The sequence below is a fragment of the Rhincodon typus genome, chromosome 18 (assembly GCF_021869965.1).
Source record: "Rhincodon typus isolate 14 chromosome 18, sRhiTyp1.1, whole genome shotgun sequence".
NCBI classification, from domain to species: Eukaryota; Metazoa; Chordata; class Chondrichthyes; order Orectolobiformes; family Rhincodontidae; genus Rhincodon; species Rhincodon typus.
In genome coordinates, this window is record NC_063349.1 from 487,614 (window position 1) to 506,071 (window position 18,458).

Consider the following 18,458-nt stretch of genomic DNA (forward strand, 5'->3'; position numbering starts at 1 on the left):
ATAGTGAAGTTGAGGCCAAGATGAGATCAGCCATGATATCAAATAGCGAGCAAGCTTGTAGGGGCTGAATTGCCTACTCCAGCTCCGAGTTCTTACAGCACAACTGTTTAGAATGCAAAAGGTGTGATTTGTTTTGCTTGTATTGAATGGTGTTTTAGACAGGCAACACAACTGATTACCTAGGCATGTGTAAATTCTGAGAAACAAGCGCTCTCCCTAAACTGGAATCAAGTGTTGAAAGGGGTTCTGATATGTTGGTTGTGGAATTCCTAGGCCTTCTACATCACTTGCCACTTATTTTCAAGTAGGCTGCACGCTGCTCCTGGCAAGCCCTATGCACTCTTCATTATACCAGGATTGATCCCTGGTTTACGTTAACAGGTCTTTCTATCTTCTCGTTATCGTCTTGCAAGAGTACAGCACCGACACCCACATCACTTGCATCAATAGCCACTTTGAATGGTTTTTCATAATTAGGCATGGCTAACACTGGGGCAGTGGATCACACCATGGCTAACACTGGGGCAGTGGGTAGTCTTCAAAATGCAACTGACACATTTTTCATACCAAAAGGCATGACTTTAAACTGCTATAGTCCATTCGGCATCACGAAAGCAGAAATTTCCTTTGTTCCTTGAGATAAAAAAGGTACCTGCCAGTATCCTCTGAATAAGTCCAACTTTGAAATACAAGTTGCTTGCTCCACCTTCTTACTACAGTCTTCCAAGCATGGAATAGGATAAATCGTTACTCTTTACTTAGAGAGTAGTAAGGGCGTGCAATGCCCTACCTGCAACAGTAGTAGACTCGCCAACTTTAAGGGCGTTTAAATGGTCATTGGATAAACACATGGATGATAATGGAATAGTATAGGTTAGATGGGCTTCAGATTGGTTTCACAGGTCGGCGCAACATCGAGGGCCAAAGGGCCTGTACTGCGCTGTAATGTTCTATGTTCTATGAATCAGATTATGTAACTTGCACTGACAATAATCTACACCATCATTGGGTACCATATGGTTTTGGTACCATTACTATAGGTGAGCCCCATTCACTGCAAGTCACTTTGATTATATTGTCTTTGAGCATGTGTTCAATCTCTTTGTACCTGTGCCAACTTAAATTAAGTCAGTAAGGATATTGCTGAATTGGAACAGCATTTCCTATATCTGCATCATAATCAAATTAGTACTTCCCAGTTTATTCTCTCATCTCTCATGTTTGTGATAACTCTTTCAGGTCATTTGGTTTTCCTCTGGAAGGTAACTCAATAATTTAACCTAATGTTTGAGAACTTCCTCATTGTTCAATAAATTGAACAATGTCCAATTCATTATCAGGTGAACTTAGTTCTTCACTGCGCTGTAACCAGTAACACATTCACCTTTTGTTTCCCTTCCCAATCCAAAAAACCTTTTGAAAATGTTCACATGACAGATATTTTTCTATCCGGCATTCTTATCAAATAATTCACCTCACTCAATTTCCTTTTGATTTGATTAGGCCTGCTAAAACTTGCCTTTAAAGGTTCACCTAACACAGAGTAGCACTCTACTAGCAAAATTACGAATTTTTGATCTTTTGTCTGCTTCCTGTTTAATCACATGCTGTGCTACTTTCAAATGCCAACTAGCCAACTCACACGCTCTATTTAATCTTTTCCTAAAATTTGACACAGTCCAAAACCATCGCAGACTCTGATTTTCTCCTTAATTAATTTCAGTCATCCTCTCACCTTGTGCCCAAAAACTACTTCAAACAGACTGAATTTGGTAGATTCATTAGGTGCAACCCTAATTGCAAAAACTACAAATGGAATTCCTTTATCCCAATGCTCCGAATAGTCTTGACTATAAGCCCTCAACATAGACTTTAAAGTTTGATACCACCATTCTAATGTTCCCTGCAATTTTGGATGGTATGCAGTGGATATGAATCGTTTTATTCCTAAGCTACCCATAACTTCCTTGAACAACATGGATGTAAAATTTGGTCTTTCATCCGATTGTATTTCTGTAGGTAGTCTGTATGGACAGGAAATAAAAATTAATCTCTCTTCTACAATCCTTTTAGCTATGATACTGCATAATGGCACGGCCTCTGGAAATCCATATGGTCAACAAATACTGATTCTCACTTTGTCTTAGGTAGGGGTCCTACACAGTTAAGATTCTTGTAAAAGGGTCCTCAAATGCAGAAATGGGTATTAAAGGTGCTGGTTTTATCACTGCCTAAGGTTTTCCAATTACCTGACATGTATGACATATCCAGCAAAATTCAACCACATCCTTATGCAGTCTAGACCAATAAAAATGTTTGTGTAAAAACCTAAAGAACTGTGGATGCTATATACCAGAAACAAAAACAAAGTGCTGGAAAAGCTCAATAGGTCTGGTAGCATCTGTAGACAGAAATCAGAGTTAATGTTTCAGGTTGAGTGACCCTTCCTCAGAAAGTTGTGAAAAGGTTTTTGTATTTTGGCTTGGCTTTTCCTTACTCTCTAATGACTTCCTACTGGTAATTCATGAGTTATCCGCAACACCTATTTCCTATAACCCACCCGTCATACAACTTGATGAACTTCAGCCCATTTCTCAAATGCCTGAATATGTGATAGGTTCCATGTCCTCTTCAAGATGTCATTTTTAAGATAATAACATTCAGGGATAACACTGACATTCTTCTTCCATATACACTTTGATACAACTGCTTTGCTTTGTCATCTTTCTGCTGTCATTCAGCTGATTTCTCTGATCTAAAAATATCCACTTTGTTTTCTACCTGTTCTTGTTTTTTCCTCAATCATTAGTTCAAACAGTTTCTGGTAACTGAACTTCAACGTCCTTATTTTTACTCCGTAATTTCTCCTCTTCCTTCACCCTGTGACTTTTTGACCTTGTTACCACAAAGTCAGGATAATCCCAGGAAATACTGCCTGTAAAACCTCAGTTGTCTGACTATTCACTAGCTTTTCAATCACAGTAGGCATCACTCCCACCCGTGATCCAGCTATATTACCAAGGATAATTGTATTTCTAGAACGAAGAATTTCTTCATTACTCCGACCATTACTTCACTTTTCACTAGACTGTGCAACCTCACTTTATATAATGGAACACTGCTCTTCTCACCATGAATTCCATATATCACTGCTTTTTTTTCATTCATTCACAGGATGAAGGCATCACTGGTTAGGCTCGCATTTATTGCTCATCCCTCACTGCCCAGAGAGAGTCAACTACAGATATGGGCCTGGAGTCAATGCAGGCCAGAACAGGTAAGGATGGCAGTTTCCTTCCCTAAACCAGATGGGTTTTTTTCCAACAATCGACAATAGATTGTGGGGTCATCATTAGACTCTTAGAGATTGTTTGTTTGTTTAAACATTGAATTCAAATTCACCTATGCATTTTTACCTCTTCCACCGCACCCCGCCGGCCCACACCCCCTCTCCCCCCCCCCCCCAGAGGTTTCCTTTTTACCGTGATAAACTGTCTTTACTATCTTCAATGAGATCTCCTTTTCCCTCACCATCTGACGATTTCACTTTTCCCAAAGCTCTATCCCACAGATTGATGTGAAGGTGCCAGTGTTGGATTGGGGTGGAAGAGATCAGAAGTCACATGACACCAGGTTATAATCCAATAGGTTTATTTGAAATTACATGCTTTCGGAGTGCTGCTCCTTCATCAGGTGAAGTGAACTCCAGGTTCAGCGCACTCCAAAAGCTTGTGATCTCAACTGAAGCTGTTAGACAACAATCTGGTGTCATGTGACTTCTGACCTCAGACTGAAATTAATGTCAGAAGCCAAACTGTGATTTATGAGACCTCGGAGTGTAGGTTCATAGTTCCTTGAAAGTAGAGTCACAGATAGACATTAGTGAAGAAGCCATTTGGTACATCTGCCTTTACTGGTCAGTGCATTGAGTATAGGAGTTGGGAGGACATGTTGCTGTTGTACAGGACATTGGTGAGGCCACTTTTGGAATACTGCGATCAGTTCTGGTCTCCATGCTACAGAAAAGATATTGTTAAACTTGAAAGGGCTCAGAAAAGATTTAGAAGAATGTTGCCAGAGTTGGAGGGTTTGAGCTATAGGGAGCTGAATAGGCTGGGGCTATTTTCCTTAAAGCATCAGAGACGGAGAGATGACCTTATAGAAGTTTATAAGATCACAAGGGCATGGATAGGATGAATAGCCAAGGTCTTTTCTCTTGGGTATGGGAGTCCAAAACTAGAGGGTCTAGGTTTAAGGTGAGGGGGCAAGATTTAAAAGGGGCCCCAAGGGGCAACTTGTTCACGCAGAGGGTGGTGCGTGTATGGAATGAACTGCCAGAAGTGGGGGAGGCTGATACAATTACAACAGTTAAAAGGCATCAGGAGGAGTATATGAAGAGGAAGGGTTCAGAGGGCTATGCGTCAAATGTTAGCAAATTGGACTAGGCTAATTTAAGATATCTGGTCAGCGTGGATGAGTTGGGCCAAACTGTCAGTTTCTGTGCTGTACACCTCTATGACTCTGTAACCCATAACCATCTGCCATTTCCACTGCTAATCTTGCAGTCTTAATGCTCTTCTCTTCCACATGAGTTCTTGCTCCATCAGGAAGTGAATTTTTGAACTCCTCCAAAATAATTGTCTAAGAGCACAATATGTTTGGTCTAATTTCAATGCCCTTATGCACCTATCAAAATTACTTTGTTTGATCCTTTCAAACTCAATGTACATTTGACCAGGATTCCTCCTTAGATTTTTGCAATCTTGCCTGTAGACTTCTGGTACAAGCTCGTATGCACCTAAGATGGCACTTTTCACGTCATTATACTCCCTGGATACCTCTTCTATAAAAGTGATGCAAATACCTCACCAGCTCTACCTATCAACTTTATTTGGATCAATAATACACACATGGTCACTGGCCATTTAATTTGTTTAGCCACTTTCTCAAAATAAAATGGAAAAGGCTTCGACATCCTTCTCATCGAACTTAGACAACTTTAGGATATATTTAAGCAGATTCCCACTAGGCTTTTTGGCTACAACGGGATTGTGCTCCACTGTCCTCATCACCACTCCTACCTTTCACCACTACCTTCACCAATTTAACTCGACTGAGTTCTTAGTTCCAATCTCAAGTTCAAAAACTTTCTTTCTCCCTTTCTTCTGCTACGTCCTTCCTTGCCTTTCCTTTTTCCTCTGCTACAGCAATTCTCTTTTTCTGCCTTTCTTCAGCTTTCAATCGTAATTCAGATTGTTTCATTTCCTTCTCATATTGAAGCCGTTTCATTTGCAATTGAATTTTAGCCATTTTCAATTATTCCAATAGCATTTCCAGAGATCGTAAATGTCAAGCTATTGCTGCAACTACTTTCCCTTTTCACACGGACAAAGGCAACCCCAACTCTAACTTGTCTGCCAATTCCAAAAGCTTCAACTTGCTCATTTTCTGTAAAACTGACTTCTTCCACTGCCAGGAAACTCTTAGTGTCTGAAAGAGCTATTATTACACTGGGCATGCTATATTTAAACCAACTGAATGCAACACCCGAAATACGAAACACCAACACTCACCACTCACAGCCTTTGAGGCCAATAATCCTAAACCCAGCCTGGAATTGGAGACTTTGATCCCAACAGGAGCCTCCAGCTTGTTATGGACCAGACCAATCAATCAACAATCAGAAAGTTACTTACAAATGGTCAACTGCCTACATTAGGAACTGACATTGCAATACCCAAAAGTCACAAGTGAAAAGCAGACGCAAATGGGTTGAAAGGATTGCTCCAGCTCCTATTCTTATGTTCCTAGAATTAGCATGTTTCTGCTCCAATCGCATACTCCAATTGAGAGTTCTGAGGGAGCCACTGGACCATTGCCAGGGCATCACAAATGTTTTCTGCACTACAGAATAAATACAGCAAACCTTTTATTAACTGGCATCTACATCAGTTGATCAAATATTCTAGATGATCAAGAAATCCACATATGCAATTTAAAAACATATACCAAGAAACAGAAACACAATGCAGGGGGTATACACATTATGGTCATACATTATTCACAGCACAAATCACTTAAATAATAATGCAACTTTGTCTGAAATAAAACTGACTGACAGAGTCTTTCTACTTACACCCTCAATGCCATTCAGCCCATCGAGTCTGCTTCGACCCTCTGAAAAGCATTCCACCCAGACCCACCCCTGCCCCTTAAACCCACACATCAAAGCCTCATAGTAGATTAGGACAGTACAATCTAAAAGTTGGCCAGAAGATGCGTGTTGTACTAGAAGATATTTTTTAAGTATTATGAATATAAAGAAATTAAATTAAAAACATACCTTTCTTGCGATTAAGCTCTGCTTCCAAGGCTTCTCTCACTTTACTCACCCAGTTGTCATATGACTGGGCTCGCTCCTTAACTCCATAAAGCATTGATGGGAGCTCATCCAGTGTGTAACGGTATCTAGTTTCAGGAAAGAGAAAACCTTCACCATTCACCAATTCCTTATTTTTCTTTCCATAATGTTGTATTGGACAGAAAAAATAGTTTCAGTACAAATCACTGCAAGAACTGCAGATGCTGGAGTCAGAAATAACGAAGTGTGGAGCTGGAAGAACACAGCAGGCCAGGCAGCATCAGAGGAACAGGACAGCTGATGTTTCAGTTCGGGACCCTTCTTCAGAAATGGAGATGGGGAGGGGAGCTCAGAAATAAATAGAGGTGGGGTAGGGCTGTGGTCAGGATTGGTCAGTGAGGTGTGAGTGGTGGATGGGTGGGAGAGAAGAGGGACACGTCTATCAGGTCAAGGAGGCAGGGATGAGAGGGAGGATTGGTCATGGGATGAGGCCACAGGTGGGGAGATTTTGAAACTGGTAAAAATCCATGTTTAGGCTATCAGGCTGTAGGCTCCAGAGGTGGAATAGGAGGTGCTGCTCCTCCAGTTTGCAGGTGATTTTTAGCTTCCCCTCCCCCTCCCTGGGTGACATATCCATCCTGGGCGACATATCCCTCCTGGGCTTCCTCCAGTGTCACAATGATGCCCCCCACAAACTGGAGGAGCAGCACCTCATATTCCATCTTGGGAGCCTTCAGTCCAAAGGTCTAAACCATCCCATCTACCTTCCCTAGTCCCACCCCTCCTCTCTGTTTATTTCTGAGCTCCCCTCCCCATTTCTGAAGAAGTGTCCCGACCCGAAGTATCAGCTTTCCTGTTCCTCTGATGCTGCCTGGCCTGCTGTGTTCCTCGAGCTCAACACTTATCTAGTTTCAGTACAAGTAGTCCATGTCTAAAGACATGTTGTCAAAACATGATCAGTTGGAAAAGTTGGTCAGAGAAATGGAAAATTGAGTTTGATCCAGACAGGCGTGAGGTGATGCATTTTGGAACGTCAAATGCGAGAGGAACATGAGTAAATGGTAGGAACCTTAGGAACACTGATACAGAGCAATCTTGGGGTACAAGTCCACAGCTCCCTGAAAGTGGAAGTACAAATGGGTAAAGTGATGAAGGTGGCATTTGACATGCTTGCCTCCAGTCAGGGCATTGACTATAAAAATTGGCAAGCCATATTGCAGCTGTATAAAACTTTAGTTAGGCCACATTTGGAGCACTGTGTGCAGTTCTGTTCCCCACATTATACAAAGGATGTGGACGCTTTGGAGAGGGTGCAAATGAAGTTTACCAGAATGTTCTGAGGAAGGGTCACTGGACCCAAAACGTTAACTCTTTTTTCCTTCACAGATGCTGCCAGACCTGCTGAGCTTTTCCAGCAACTTTGTTTTTGTTATCAATATGTTGCCTGGATTGGAGTGTATTAGCTATAAGAAGAGGTTGGACAAACTTGGATTGCTTTCACTTAAGCGCAGGAGGTTGAGGGGCTACTTGTTAGAAGCACAAAATTATGAAATGAATGGATAGGCTGAATAGTTGGAGTCTCTTTCCCAGGGTGGAAATGTCAAATACTAAGGGGTAGAGGTTTAAGATGAGAAGCAAAAAGTTTAAGGGAGATGTGCGAAGGAAGTTTTATTTCCACACAAAAGGTGATTGATGCCTGGAATGCACTTCCAGGGAAGGTGGCAGAAGCAGATAATTAGTAACTTTAAGAAGATTTAGACAGGTACAATGAACAGGTAGGGAATAGAGTAATAAGTACCATGTGCAGTAAAATGGGATCAGTTTAGAATGGCATCATGGTCAGCATGGATATAGTAGACCAAAAGGGCCTGCTCCTGTTCTATGTTCAACATTGGGAGTGCAGGAGTAGAGGGCCAGGGTGTCTCAGATGAACAGTCCCTGTGGAATGCTGACAAGTGAGAAGAGGGAAATGTGTGTCTAATGGTGGCATCCTGCTGGAGCCAGAAATGACAGCTTATGGTCCTTTGGACATGGAGGCTGAGGTGGGGGGTACACGACTGAGGGGCCTTATCATTGTTGTGCAAGAGAAGAGAAGGGGGGAGGGCAGAAGAAGAGGAATACCTTGGTTGAGGGAAAAGATGAAAACTGAAAGAATTGCAGATGCTGTAAATCAGGTTCAAAAACAGAGTTTGCTGGAAAAGGTGGTCATTTCTGACGGCCCCCATGGAAAGTGGCATCATCACAGAGGAGAACACTAGCCAAGAAAAGAACATTTTCATAACATTGGCCATACTGTCTTTGGTTATTTGTAAAGGTCCTCAACAGTTTAAAAATGTACTGATAGACAGAATAAATGGACTTACCTGAGACAGAGGTTCGTTACTGGGCACTTGCACAGATCCTTAATGTGATAAAGACACACAAGCCGATTGGGATCACAGGTACACGTAACAGCAGACAGGAAACATGTTGTTTTGCACGTCTCACACTGTCGTTCATCATCTGGTAGCAGTTCAAATGCCTCTTGTTCAGAATCAACAATACCCTAGAAATGGATAGAATTTTCAATTGAATCTGGAATAGAGAATGTTAACTTTATTCCTCTCACCTCACAAACCTAGCCTGCTAAATATTTTAGAAGTTTTTTGTTAAATTTGCTCATGGAATGGAGATGTTGTTGGCTTGGCCAGCTTTTTGTTCCATTCATACCATTTCCCTGCATTGTTTTCTCTTTCAAACGTTTATCCAATTCCCTCTGTAAAGACTAAAATGAATGTGCATCCACCATCCCATCAAGTGCATTTGAAATCCTGACCATCCATTGCTGAAAGACTGTTCCCCAGAAACGTTTGTGTCTACATGACAACACTTCATAAGCATATCGACCCTTGGACCACTGAAAAAGTTACTTCCAATTTAGCAAAGTCCTCATTCTCATGCTCTGTGCTCGAATGGGGGCCCCAGGATCAGAAAACGTGCCTAAAAAACTACGCTTTTCCTGTTGGCTGCTACAGTCCCTCCCATCTCCTTTGAACTACATTTCACACCACTTGCCTGACCCCAGGGAATCCATCATAAAGGCTCCAATAACAATTCCAGTTGGCACTGCCACTACTGAAGAACTATTGGAGGTAGGATTTTTGCTCGACTTTAGCCTTAATTCAGTGGGAAACCTCCGATAGTCCAGGCAAGGGTCTAATTATATCAAAATATTGCCAGGCTTCTGGAGAAAGGCATTGTAGATCACCCACCAGTTCTGCAACTGGCAGGCAGGCCTCACCTCATCTCAACTAAACTCCAATCATAAGGCGAGCAGGGACATGGGCAGCAAAGTTTTGGATGGCCTCAAGTTAATGGGCTATGGATTGTGGGAAGCTAGCCAGTAGTTAAAAGCAAGAGATGAGCAAATTATATGTGGTCAAAAACTTACTTGGAGCTCAGTGACATCAAGGGTGTAAAACCATTCAATTTACCTTCAGATAGTTGCCAAGACAAGGTACGGAAGACTGGACATAGTCTTACCAGACCATCAAGCTGCTCTCTCAGTAGAGCACGAGCCAACTGATGGTGGTTTAACCTCAGGAGAGGAGAGGTTGAAAAGGAAAATCCTTCATGGTAATCTCAGCCAGTGCAGGAACTGGATGTATGTTGTTGGCATCACTCTGCCTTGCAAAGCAGGCATCCAACCAACTAAACTAACTGACACCTAAAATAGGGAAGGTATAGAGTATGTGGCTAGAGAAGTGATGCTGGACTTCAACTACTTGAAATTACTTCACATCTCATCTCAAAAAAAAAAAGTGCCACAGGATACAACAAAGGCATGGTCCCTGACAACATTCAGTTGCAATATGGAGGAACTTCAGAAGTAGCTGTGAACTGAGACATAAATTGCAACACTGGCATTTTCCCAATGTTACAACACGGAGAGAGGCAGCCAAACCAAATTCAGCCTTTCTACCTCTATATTTGCGACACAGTAAAACTAACTTTCACAGACCCTCAAAATTGACACCAATGGTTCCTAACTGGTCTTTTTGAATAACCAATACAAGACTCTGCGAATAATCAATTCCAGACACCTATTTGTATGTTAACAAATTACCAACTCTTTTGTTTAATAGTATAGTAACTTTACCAGAGCAAAAATTAAGTAACATAATCCAACTGGTCTATGCATCAAGCCCAAAACCCTTTTGTTTTCAGCCCCATTCACATGAGAAAGAATGATAAACATTTAAGGGTTAAGTAGAGAAAAAAAATTGGCCAGATTACTTAACTGATTTTCATGATGCATTGTTTCACCAACAAAAGATGATGGTTTCTTATTGGATTTTCTGAAGATATCAATCAGGGTCACCCTTATAGTTCACTCAGATAAAAGGCAGCAATACTTATAAACAAACAAACGGTTGGGAGATAGTAAGAACTGGCAATGCTGGAGTCAGAGAAAACACAGGAAAGTTGACGTTTCGGGCCAGGACCCTTTTTCAGAAGTGTCTGAAGAAGGGTCCCAACCCAGAACGTCAAATTTCTTACTCCTCTAATGCTACCTGGCCTGCTGTTTTCCTCCAGCTCCACTCTGTTTTCTCTCTGAAATGGCTGGGAAAACTCAAGTCTGGCAGCATCTCTAGAAAGAAAGCAGAGTTAACATTTCAGGTCCAGTGACCCTTCCTCAGGACCAGTTCTGCTTTCTTTCCAGAGATGCTGCCAGACCTGCCAAGTTTTCCCAGCAATGTGTGCGTTTGTTTCTCATTTCCGGCATCCACAGTTCTTTGTTTTTTTTTGAGTAATACTCATTACTGTTTCCTATTCTTGGAGCTTCAAAGGACTGCTAATGGGAGGTTAGGCAGGGAGCTTTCAAATCTTCATGCTATAGCATCAACAGCCAGATTCCTTTTGACAGAAAGAACACAGTCTAAAACCTAATTCAAACTCAGATTGCTCCCTGACAGACGAACTACATCCTTGAAGAGGTCCATGTTACCAGTCAAATCTGCCATCTGCTTGAGCATAAAGTCTTTTCCAGACTTCCTGGAACTAATTTCAGGGTGGCATGTAATCATGGCTCAATTCAAAGCTATTTCTGGAGTTCCTCCATATCGCAACTTAATGTTGTCAGGACCCAATGTCTTTGTTGTATCCAGTGGCACATTTCTTAAGGTGTGAAGTGAATTCTGCTAGGACGGCACATTGGTTCAGTGGTTAGCACTGGTACCTCGCAGCGCCAGGAACCCGGGTTCAACTCCACCATTGTACAAACATCTGTGTGCAGTTTTCACATTTTCCCCATGTCTGCTTGGATTTTCTCCCACAGTCTAGAGATATGCAGGATAGGCGGACTGACCATGCTAAATTGCCCAGTGTCGAGGGATGTGTGCATCAAATGGATTAGCCGTGCGGAACAGCGTTACAGTGATAGGGTATGGGGTGGGTCTGAACGGGATGCTCTTCAGAGAATCTTTTTAGTTTGTAATAGTTTAGATGGAGCAGATTTTGTCCAGTGCATTCAGGAAGGATTCCTGACAGTACGTAGATAGACCAACATGAGGACAGGCCACTTTGGATTTGGTGCTTGGCAATGAACCGGGCCAAGTGTTAGGCCTGTTGGTAGGAGAGCATTTTGGCAGTAGCGATCATAACTGTTACTTTTACAATAGTCATGGAAAAAGATAGGTACATACAGCAGGGTAAGGTTTATAATTGGGGGAAGGGTAATTATAATTCTGTTAGGCAAGAACTGGGTAACATAAAATGGGAACAGATGCTTTCAGGGAAGAGCACTATTGAAATGTGGAGATTGTTTAAGGAATGCATACTGCGTGTGCTCGATATGTTTGTCCCTAGCAGGCAGGGAAGATGCGGTCGAGTGAGGGAGCCTTGGTTCTCAAGAGAGGTCGAACGACTGGTTAAGAGGAAGAAGGATGCTTATATAAGGTTTAGGAAACGAGGAACAGAAAAGGCTCTAGAGGGGTACAAGTTAGCCAGGAAGGAGCTGAAGAAAGGGCTTAGGAGAGCTATAAGGGGGCATGAGAAAACCTTGGCAGATAGGATCAAGGAAAACTCCAAGGCTTTTTACATGTACGTGAGGAATAAGAAAATGACCAGAGAAAGGGTAGGGCCGATCAAGGATTGGAAAGGGAATTTGTGCACGGAGCCTAAAAAAAAAAAAAGAGATAGGAGAGGTCCTCAATGAACATTTTTCTTCAGTATTCACAACTGAGAGGGACCTAATTGTAGGGAAGGACAGTGTGAAACAGGCTGGTAGGCTAGAGGAGGTCGATGTTAGTAAAGAAGATGTACTAGGAATTTTGAGGAACTTGAAGATAGATAACTCCCCCGGGCCTGATGGGATTTATCCAAGGATTCTATGGGAAGTGAGGGAAGAGATCGCAGGGCCTTTGGCAATGATCTTTTTGTCCTCACTGCCCACAAGTATAGTGCCAGAAGATTGGAGTGAGGCAAACGTCATTTCCTTGTTCAAAAAAGGGAATAGGGATAACCCCGGAAATTGCAGGCCAGTTAGTCCAAATTATTGGAAAGGGCTCTGATAGATAGGATTTATGATCACTTGGATAGGGACAGTTTGATTTGTGATAGTCAACATGGATTTGTGAGGGGTAGATCATGCCTCACAAACCTTACTGAATTCTTTGAAGAGGCGACCAAACACGTGGGAGCAGTGGATGTGGTATACATGGATTTAAGTAAGGCGTTCGATAAGGTTCCCCCTGGTAGGCTCATGCAGAAAGTAAAGCAGCATGGGATAGGGGGAAATGTGGCAGATTGGATTCAGAATTGGCTGACCCTTAGAAGACAAAGGGCGGTAGTGGATGGAAAATGTTCAACATGGTGCTCAGTTACGAGTGGTGTACCACAAGGATCTGTTCTGGGTCCTCTTCTATTTGTGATTTTTGTAAATGATTTGGATGAAAGAGTGGAAGGGTGGATTATTAAGTTCGCCGACGATACGAAGGTGGGTCGAATCGTGGATAGCGCGGAGGGCTGTTCTAGGTTACAAAGGGACGTTGACAGGATGCAGAGCTGGGCTGAGAAGCGACAGATGGAGTTTAACCCTGAAAAGCGTGAGGTGATTCATTTTGGAAGGACAAATTTGAAAGCAGAATACAGGGTTAATGGCAGGATTCTTGGCAGTGTGGAGGAGCAGAGGAATCCTGGGGTTCATGTCCACAGTTCCCTGAAAGCTGCCACCCAGGTGGCTAGAGTTGTTAAAGTGTATGGTGTGTTAGGTTTCATTAATAGAGGGATTGAGCTCAAGAGCCGTGAAGTTATGCTCCAGCCATACAAAAGCCTGGTTCGGCCACATCTGGAGTATTGTGTCCAGTTCTGGTCACCTCGTTACAGGAAAGACGCGGAAGCGTTGGAAAAGGTGCAGAGGAGATTTACCAGGATGTTGCCTGGAATGGAGGGAAGGTTGAGAGAGCTAAGGCTTTTCTCTTTAGAATGACGAAGGAGGAGAGGTGACTTGATAGAGAGGTGTACAAAATGATCAGAGGTATAGATCGAGTAGACAGCCAGAGACTTTTTCCTAGGGTGGAGGTAGCTATTACAAGGGGGCATATTTTAAAAAGTGAGTGGAGGTAGATAGAGGGCAGACGTCAGAGGTAGGCTCTTTACTCAGAGTGGCCGGGCCGTGGAATGCATTGCCGGAGACGGTAGTGGAGTCGGCCTCATTACGGGCATTTAAGCAGCTATTAGACAGGCATATGGATGATAGGGTAGGGGTGGAGGTTAGATAGACCTTAGGTTTAGGGTAAAAGTTTGGCACAACATCGTGGGCAGATGGGCCTGTTCCATGTTCTAATTGCTAAGGACTCAATGGGCCGAATTCTAATTCCCAGGTACTAAGCTTGTTAATAGCCAACATCTGCCATCTGTTTGAACATAATGCTATTCCCCAGTGACAATAGGTGAGGGAGGTAATGGCCTAGTGGCATTATTGCTGGACTGTTAATCCAGGGACCCAGAGGACGTTCTGGGTATTAGAGCTCAAATCCTGCCATGGCAGATGGTGAAATTCTAAGTCAATAAAAATATCTGGACCATGACCATGAATCCAATGTCGATTGTTGGGGAAAAAACCCTTCTGGTTCACTAATGTCCTTTAGGGAAGGAAACTGCCATCCTTACTTGGCCTACATGTGACTCCAGACCCACTGCAATGTGGCTGACTCAACTGCCCTTTGATGGGCAGGGATGGGCAATAAATGCTGCCTAGCCAGCAATGCCCTCATCCCGTGAATGAGGAAAGAAAAAACGTCTGTGGAACCTTTTAATCAGGAACCAAAAGGGCAATTAACTTCCAGTCCTCATAAATAAAACAACTTGTCTGTTTTTCTTTTAATAAGCTGTCACCCACAGTCCAAAAGCAATCTTTAATTCAGTTCCCAGGACCAAATCAAAACTGATAAAATAAAATGAATGAAAAAACACACAATCGGCGAGGGCTCTAACACCAGTTGTGGAAAATTGCCAGGTATGTTCAGTCCAAGAAAATCTGGACAAATCCAGTGTGGTGAATTACAGCCACAGTCAACCCACAATTATCAAAAAAGATGGAAAGCATTGTCAATTGTGCTATCTCCCAGCACTTCACAGAACTTTACAGTGCAAAGGACAGGCATCCAGTCTTTTGTTCCAGCACCAGCCCTCTGAATGATCCTCACTGAAATGCTTATTCTCTGACCTTCTCCTCATGACACTGCACATTATTGCCATTTTATTCCAAAGGCTCAGACTGCACCGGTCTCCACTACACGGATCTTTTTCACACAACATATGACCAAGTTTTCATGTCACTTTGGGTTCTTTTGATGGTTGTTAAAATCCATCTATTTTTGATCATTCATGAGTGTGATGAGTTTCCCCCATCTACTCTGCCCAGACTCATGATTTTGAAGACCAGTATTCTCCTTTCAGTCTTCTCCAAGGAATAGTCCTAACATCTCCAATCTGTGCTCACAACTGAAAGAGCTCATCCCTTTTGAAAAAAAAGGACTTCACGTCCTTTAGAGTGCAAGCCCAAAATTGGACGCAATACTCCAAAGGACTAACTGATGTCTTATACAAGTTCAATGCAACCTAATTTCTCTTATACTGTATGTTTCGATTAATATAGCCTTGGATATTGCATGCTTTATTAAATCGCATTCTAAACTTGTTGTGCCACCTTTAATGATTTATGCATCTATACATCCATGTCCCTCTGCTCCAGCACCCATTTCAGAGTTGTGCTTTTTATCATCTCTCCATATTCTTTGTACCAAAGTGAGCCACCTCACGTTTCCCTGCATTGAACTTGATCTGCCACTTGTTCAAGCATCCCTTTTTCAAGTTCTAAACAATCCTCCGCAGTTCAAAGTTTCATATCATGCACAAACCTAAATTGGTGTGCGTACATTAAGATTAGGTCGTTAAACTACCAAGTCAGCAAAAGGATCCTATTGTGACCTCTGGAGAACTGCACTATAAAACTTCCACCATCCTGAAGTACATCTCTTAACCACAAATAGTTTGCTTTCCGTCACTCAGCAAATTTTGTATCCATGTTGCAACTGTTTCTTTTTCCCCCCATATATCTGATGTGAAGTACTCGAATAAGCATCTGTTAGAAATTCAGGTGCACTATATCAACAGCACTACCCTCATCAAGCGCTGCTTCAAAAGACTCCAGCAAGTTTGTCAAACTTGATTTTTCCTTTTAAATGACAACCCTATGCCTCCAGAGTTTCCACTCTCATTTACCTCAGTATCCTTGGATACATTTAATTTATTCTGCCACCTTAAGTGCAAACAGAACATCCAATACTTCCTCAATTACAAGAAGTCACAGTGTCTGAATTAACTCGAACACTACAAGTACATGAATAGGAAACCTTTGGAGATATATGGGCCAGCAGCAGGCAGGTGGGACTCATTTGGTTTGGACAATGGTAGTTGAGGACGGCAAGACCCTTTCGCTGTTGAGATAGGGAAGAGAGGGGGTGACAGCAGAAGTGCCAGAGATTGGTCAAACCCGGCTGAGGGCTCTGTCAACTACATGCTGGGAAATCCTTGATTGAGGAAGGTGGTGAACATTCTGCGGGCCACCTTGTCAAAGTTGACATCAGAACAGATGCAATGGAGACAGAGGAACTGACAGAATGCAATAGTCTTTACAGGCAGCAGGGCATGACGATGTATAGTCAAGGTAACAGTGGGAGTCAGTTGGTTTGTAGTAGAACAACTTTCTCCCTAAAGTGGAGTCGCAGGGACATAGGATAGTGAAGGTATTTGATATGCTTGCCTTTATTGGTCAATGTATTCAGTGTATGATTTGGGAGATCATGTTGCAGCTGTACAGGTCAGTGGTTAAACTACTTTTGGAAGAGTGTGGGGTATTCTGGTCTCCCTGCTTTGGAAAGATGTTGTGAAACATGAAAGGGTTCAGAAAAGATTTACAAGGATGTCACCAGGGTTGGAAGGTTTGAGCTATAGGGAGTGGCTGAATCGGCTGGGGCTATTTTCCCTGGAGTTTTGAAGGGTGAGGGCTGACCTTTGAGAGGTTTATAAAATCACGAGGGGCACGGATAGGGTGAATAGACAACACCTTTTCCTTGGGGTGGGGGAGTCAAAAACTAGAGGACATAGGTTTAAGGCCAGAGAGGCAAGATTTTAAAAAAGGGACCTAAGGGGCAACTTTTGCCCGCAGAGGGTGGTACATGTAAGGAATGAGCTCCTGGAGGGAGTGGTGGAGGCTGGTACAATTACAATTTTTAAAAGGCATCTGGATGGGTATATGAATAGGAAGGGTTTAGAAGGATATGGGCCAAATTCTGGCAAATGGGGCTAGATTTATGTAGGATATCTGGTCGGCATGGACGGGATTGGACTGAAACTGTACAGCTCTATGACTATGACCTCAAAGGGATTACTCCCAGTGCAAAAATAGGAGAATACAGCAGTTCAATGCATGGCTCAAGAGTTGCTGCAGGAGAGAGGGCTTTAGATTCCTGGATAACTGGAACCATTTCTGTGGAAGATGGGACCTAAGTCAGGACATCTGCACCTGAACCAGAATGGGATCAACATCCTTGCAGGAGGGCTTGTTAGTGCTGCAGGGAGGTTAAATTGGTTCAGCGGGGATGGGGACAGGGTGCATTATAGAATCTTACGACTTTACACAGTACAAAAGGAGGCCATTCAACCCATTGTGTCTGTACCAGTTCACAAATGAGCTAACCAGCTAGTCCTGTTCTTTAGCCCTATCTCTGTAGCCCTCTAAAAATCACTTTCAATTAGATTTACCCAGCTCTTTTGAAAGCTTTTATGGAATCCTCCTCCATGGCTCCCCCAGGCAACACATTCCAAATCCTAACAACTCTCAGTAAAGCAGTTTCACTTCATCTCACTCTGAGCTCTCGATTTTGAAATTTTGACCCCTAGTTACTGACATACCAACTCATGAAAACACAGCATCTTTCTTCTCCTTGTCCAAAATTGTTCATAATTTTGAACATCTCAATTAGGTTGCATATTAGCCTCTCTGTACCAAGGAGAAGCAGCCCATATTTCTCTAATCATTTCATGTATCTAAAATAGTAAATCTCCATTGCACTCTCACCAGGGCCTTAACGACGTTCCTTAAATAAGGTACCCAGAACTGAACACAAATGTTCCAAATGTGGTCTGACCAACAATTTGTAGAGGTGTTGTAGCGCTTCCTTGCTTTTATACGCTGTACCCCTATTTATAAATCCAAAGAATTTATCAGCAGTCTTAACAACTGTTTCAACATGCCTTGAATTGTGCATGTGAATCTGAAGGTCCCTCTGCTCTTGCATTCCCCTCAAAGTTGTACTATTCATCCGTATTACCGCTGTTTCTTCTACCAAAACACATTACCTCATTTCTCTGCATTGAAATTCATCTACAGGTTTCTGTCCATTGGGCCAACTTGTCAATGTCCCTCTGAAGTCGCTCAATGTCATCCTCGCAATTCATTATTTGCTTTAACTTAATATCATCTGCAAATTTAGAGATTTTTGTCCTCAACGCCCATCTCCAAATTGTTTATTTAAACCAGAAAAAGCAAAAA

General features: G+C 42.5%; 1 protein-coding gene across 1 annotated transcript in view; it reads right to left on the bottom strand.

The window, feature by feature from the left end:
• The window catches only part of kdm5a (lysine (K)-specific demethylase 5A), a 197,881-nt gene that overhangs the window by 107,176 nt on the left and 72,247 nt on the right, over positions 1-18,458 (bottom strand). The window contains exons 14-15 of the mRNA XM_048607799.1: positions 8,725-8,906; positions 6,344-6,468 (exon numbers count right to left, since the gene is read on the bottom strand). Of these exons, the coding sequence (XP_048463756.1) occupies positions 6,344-6,468; positions 8,725-8,906 (307 nt within the window). The remainder of the gene's footprint in view (positions 1-6,343; positions 6,469-8,724; positions 8,907-18,458) is intronic.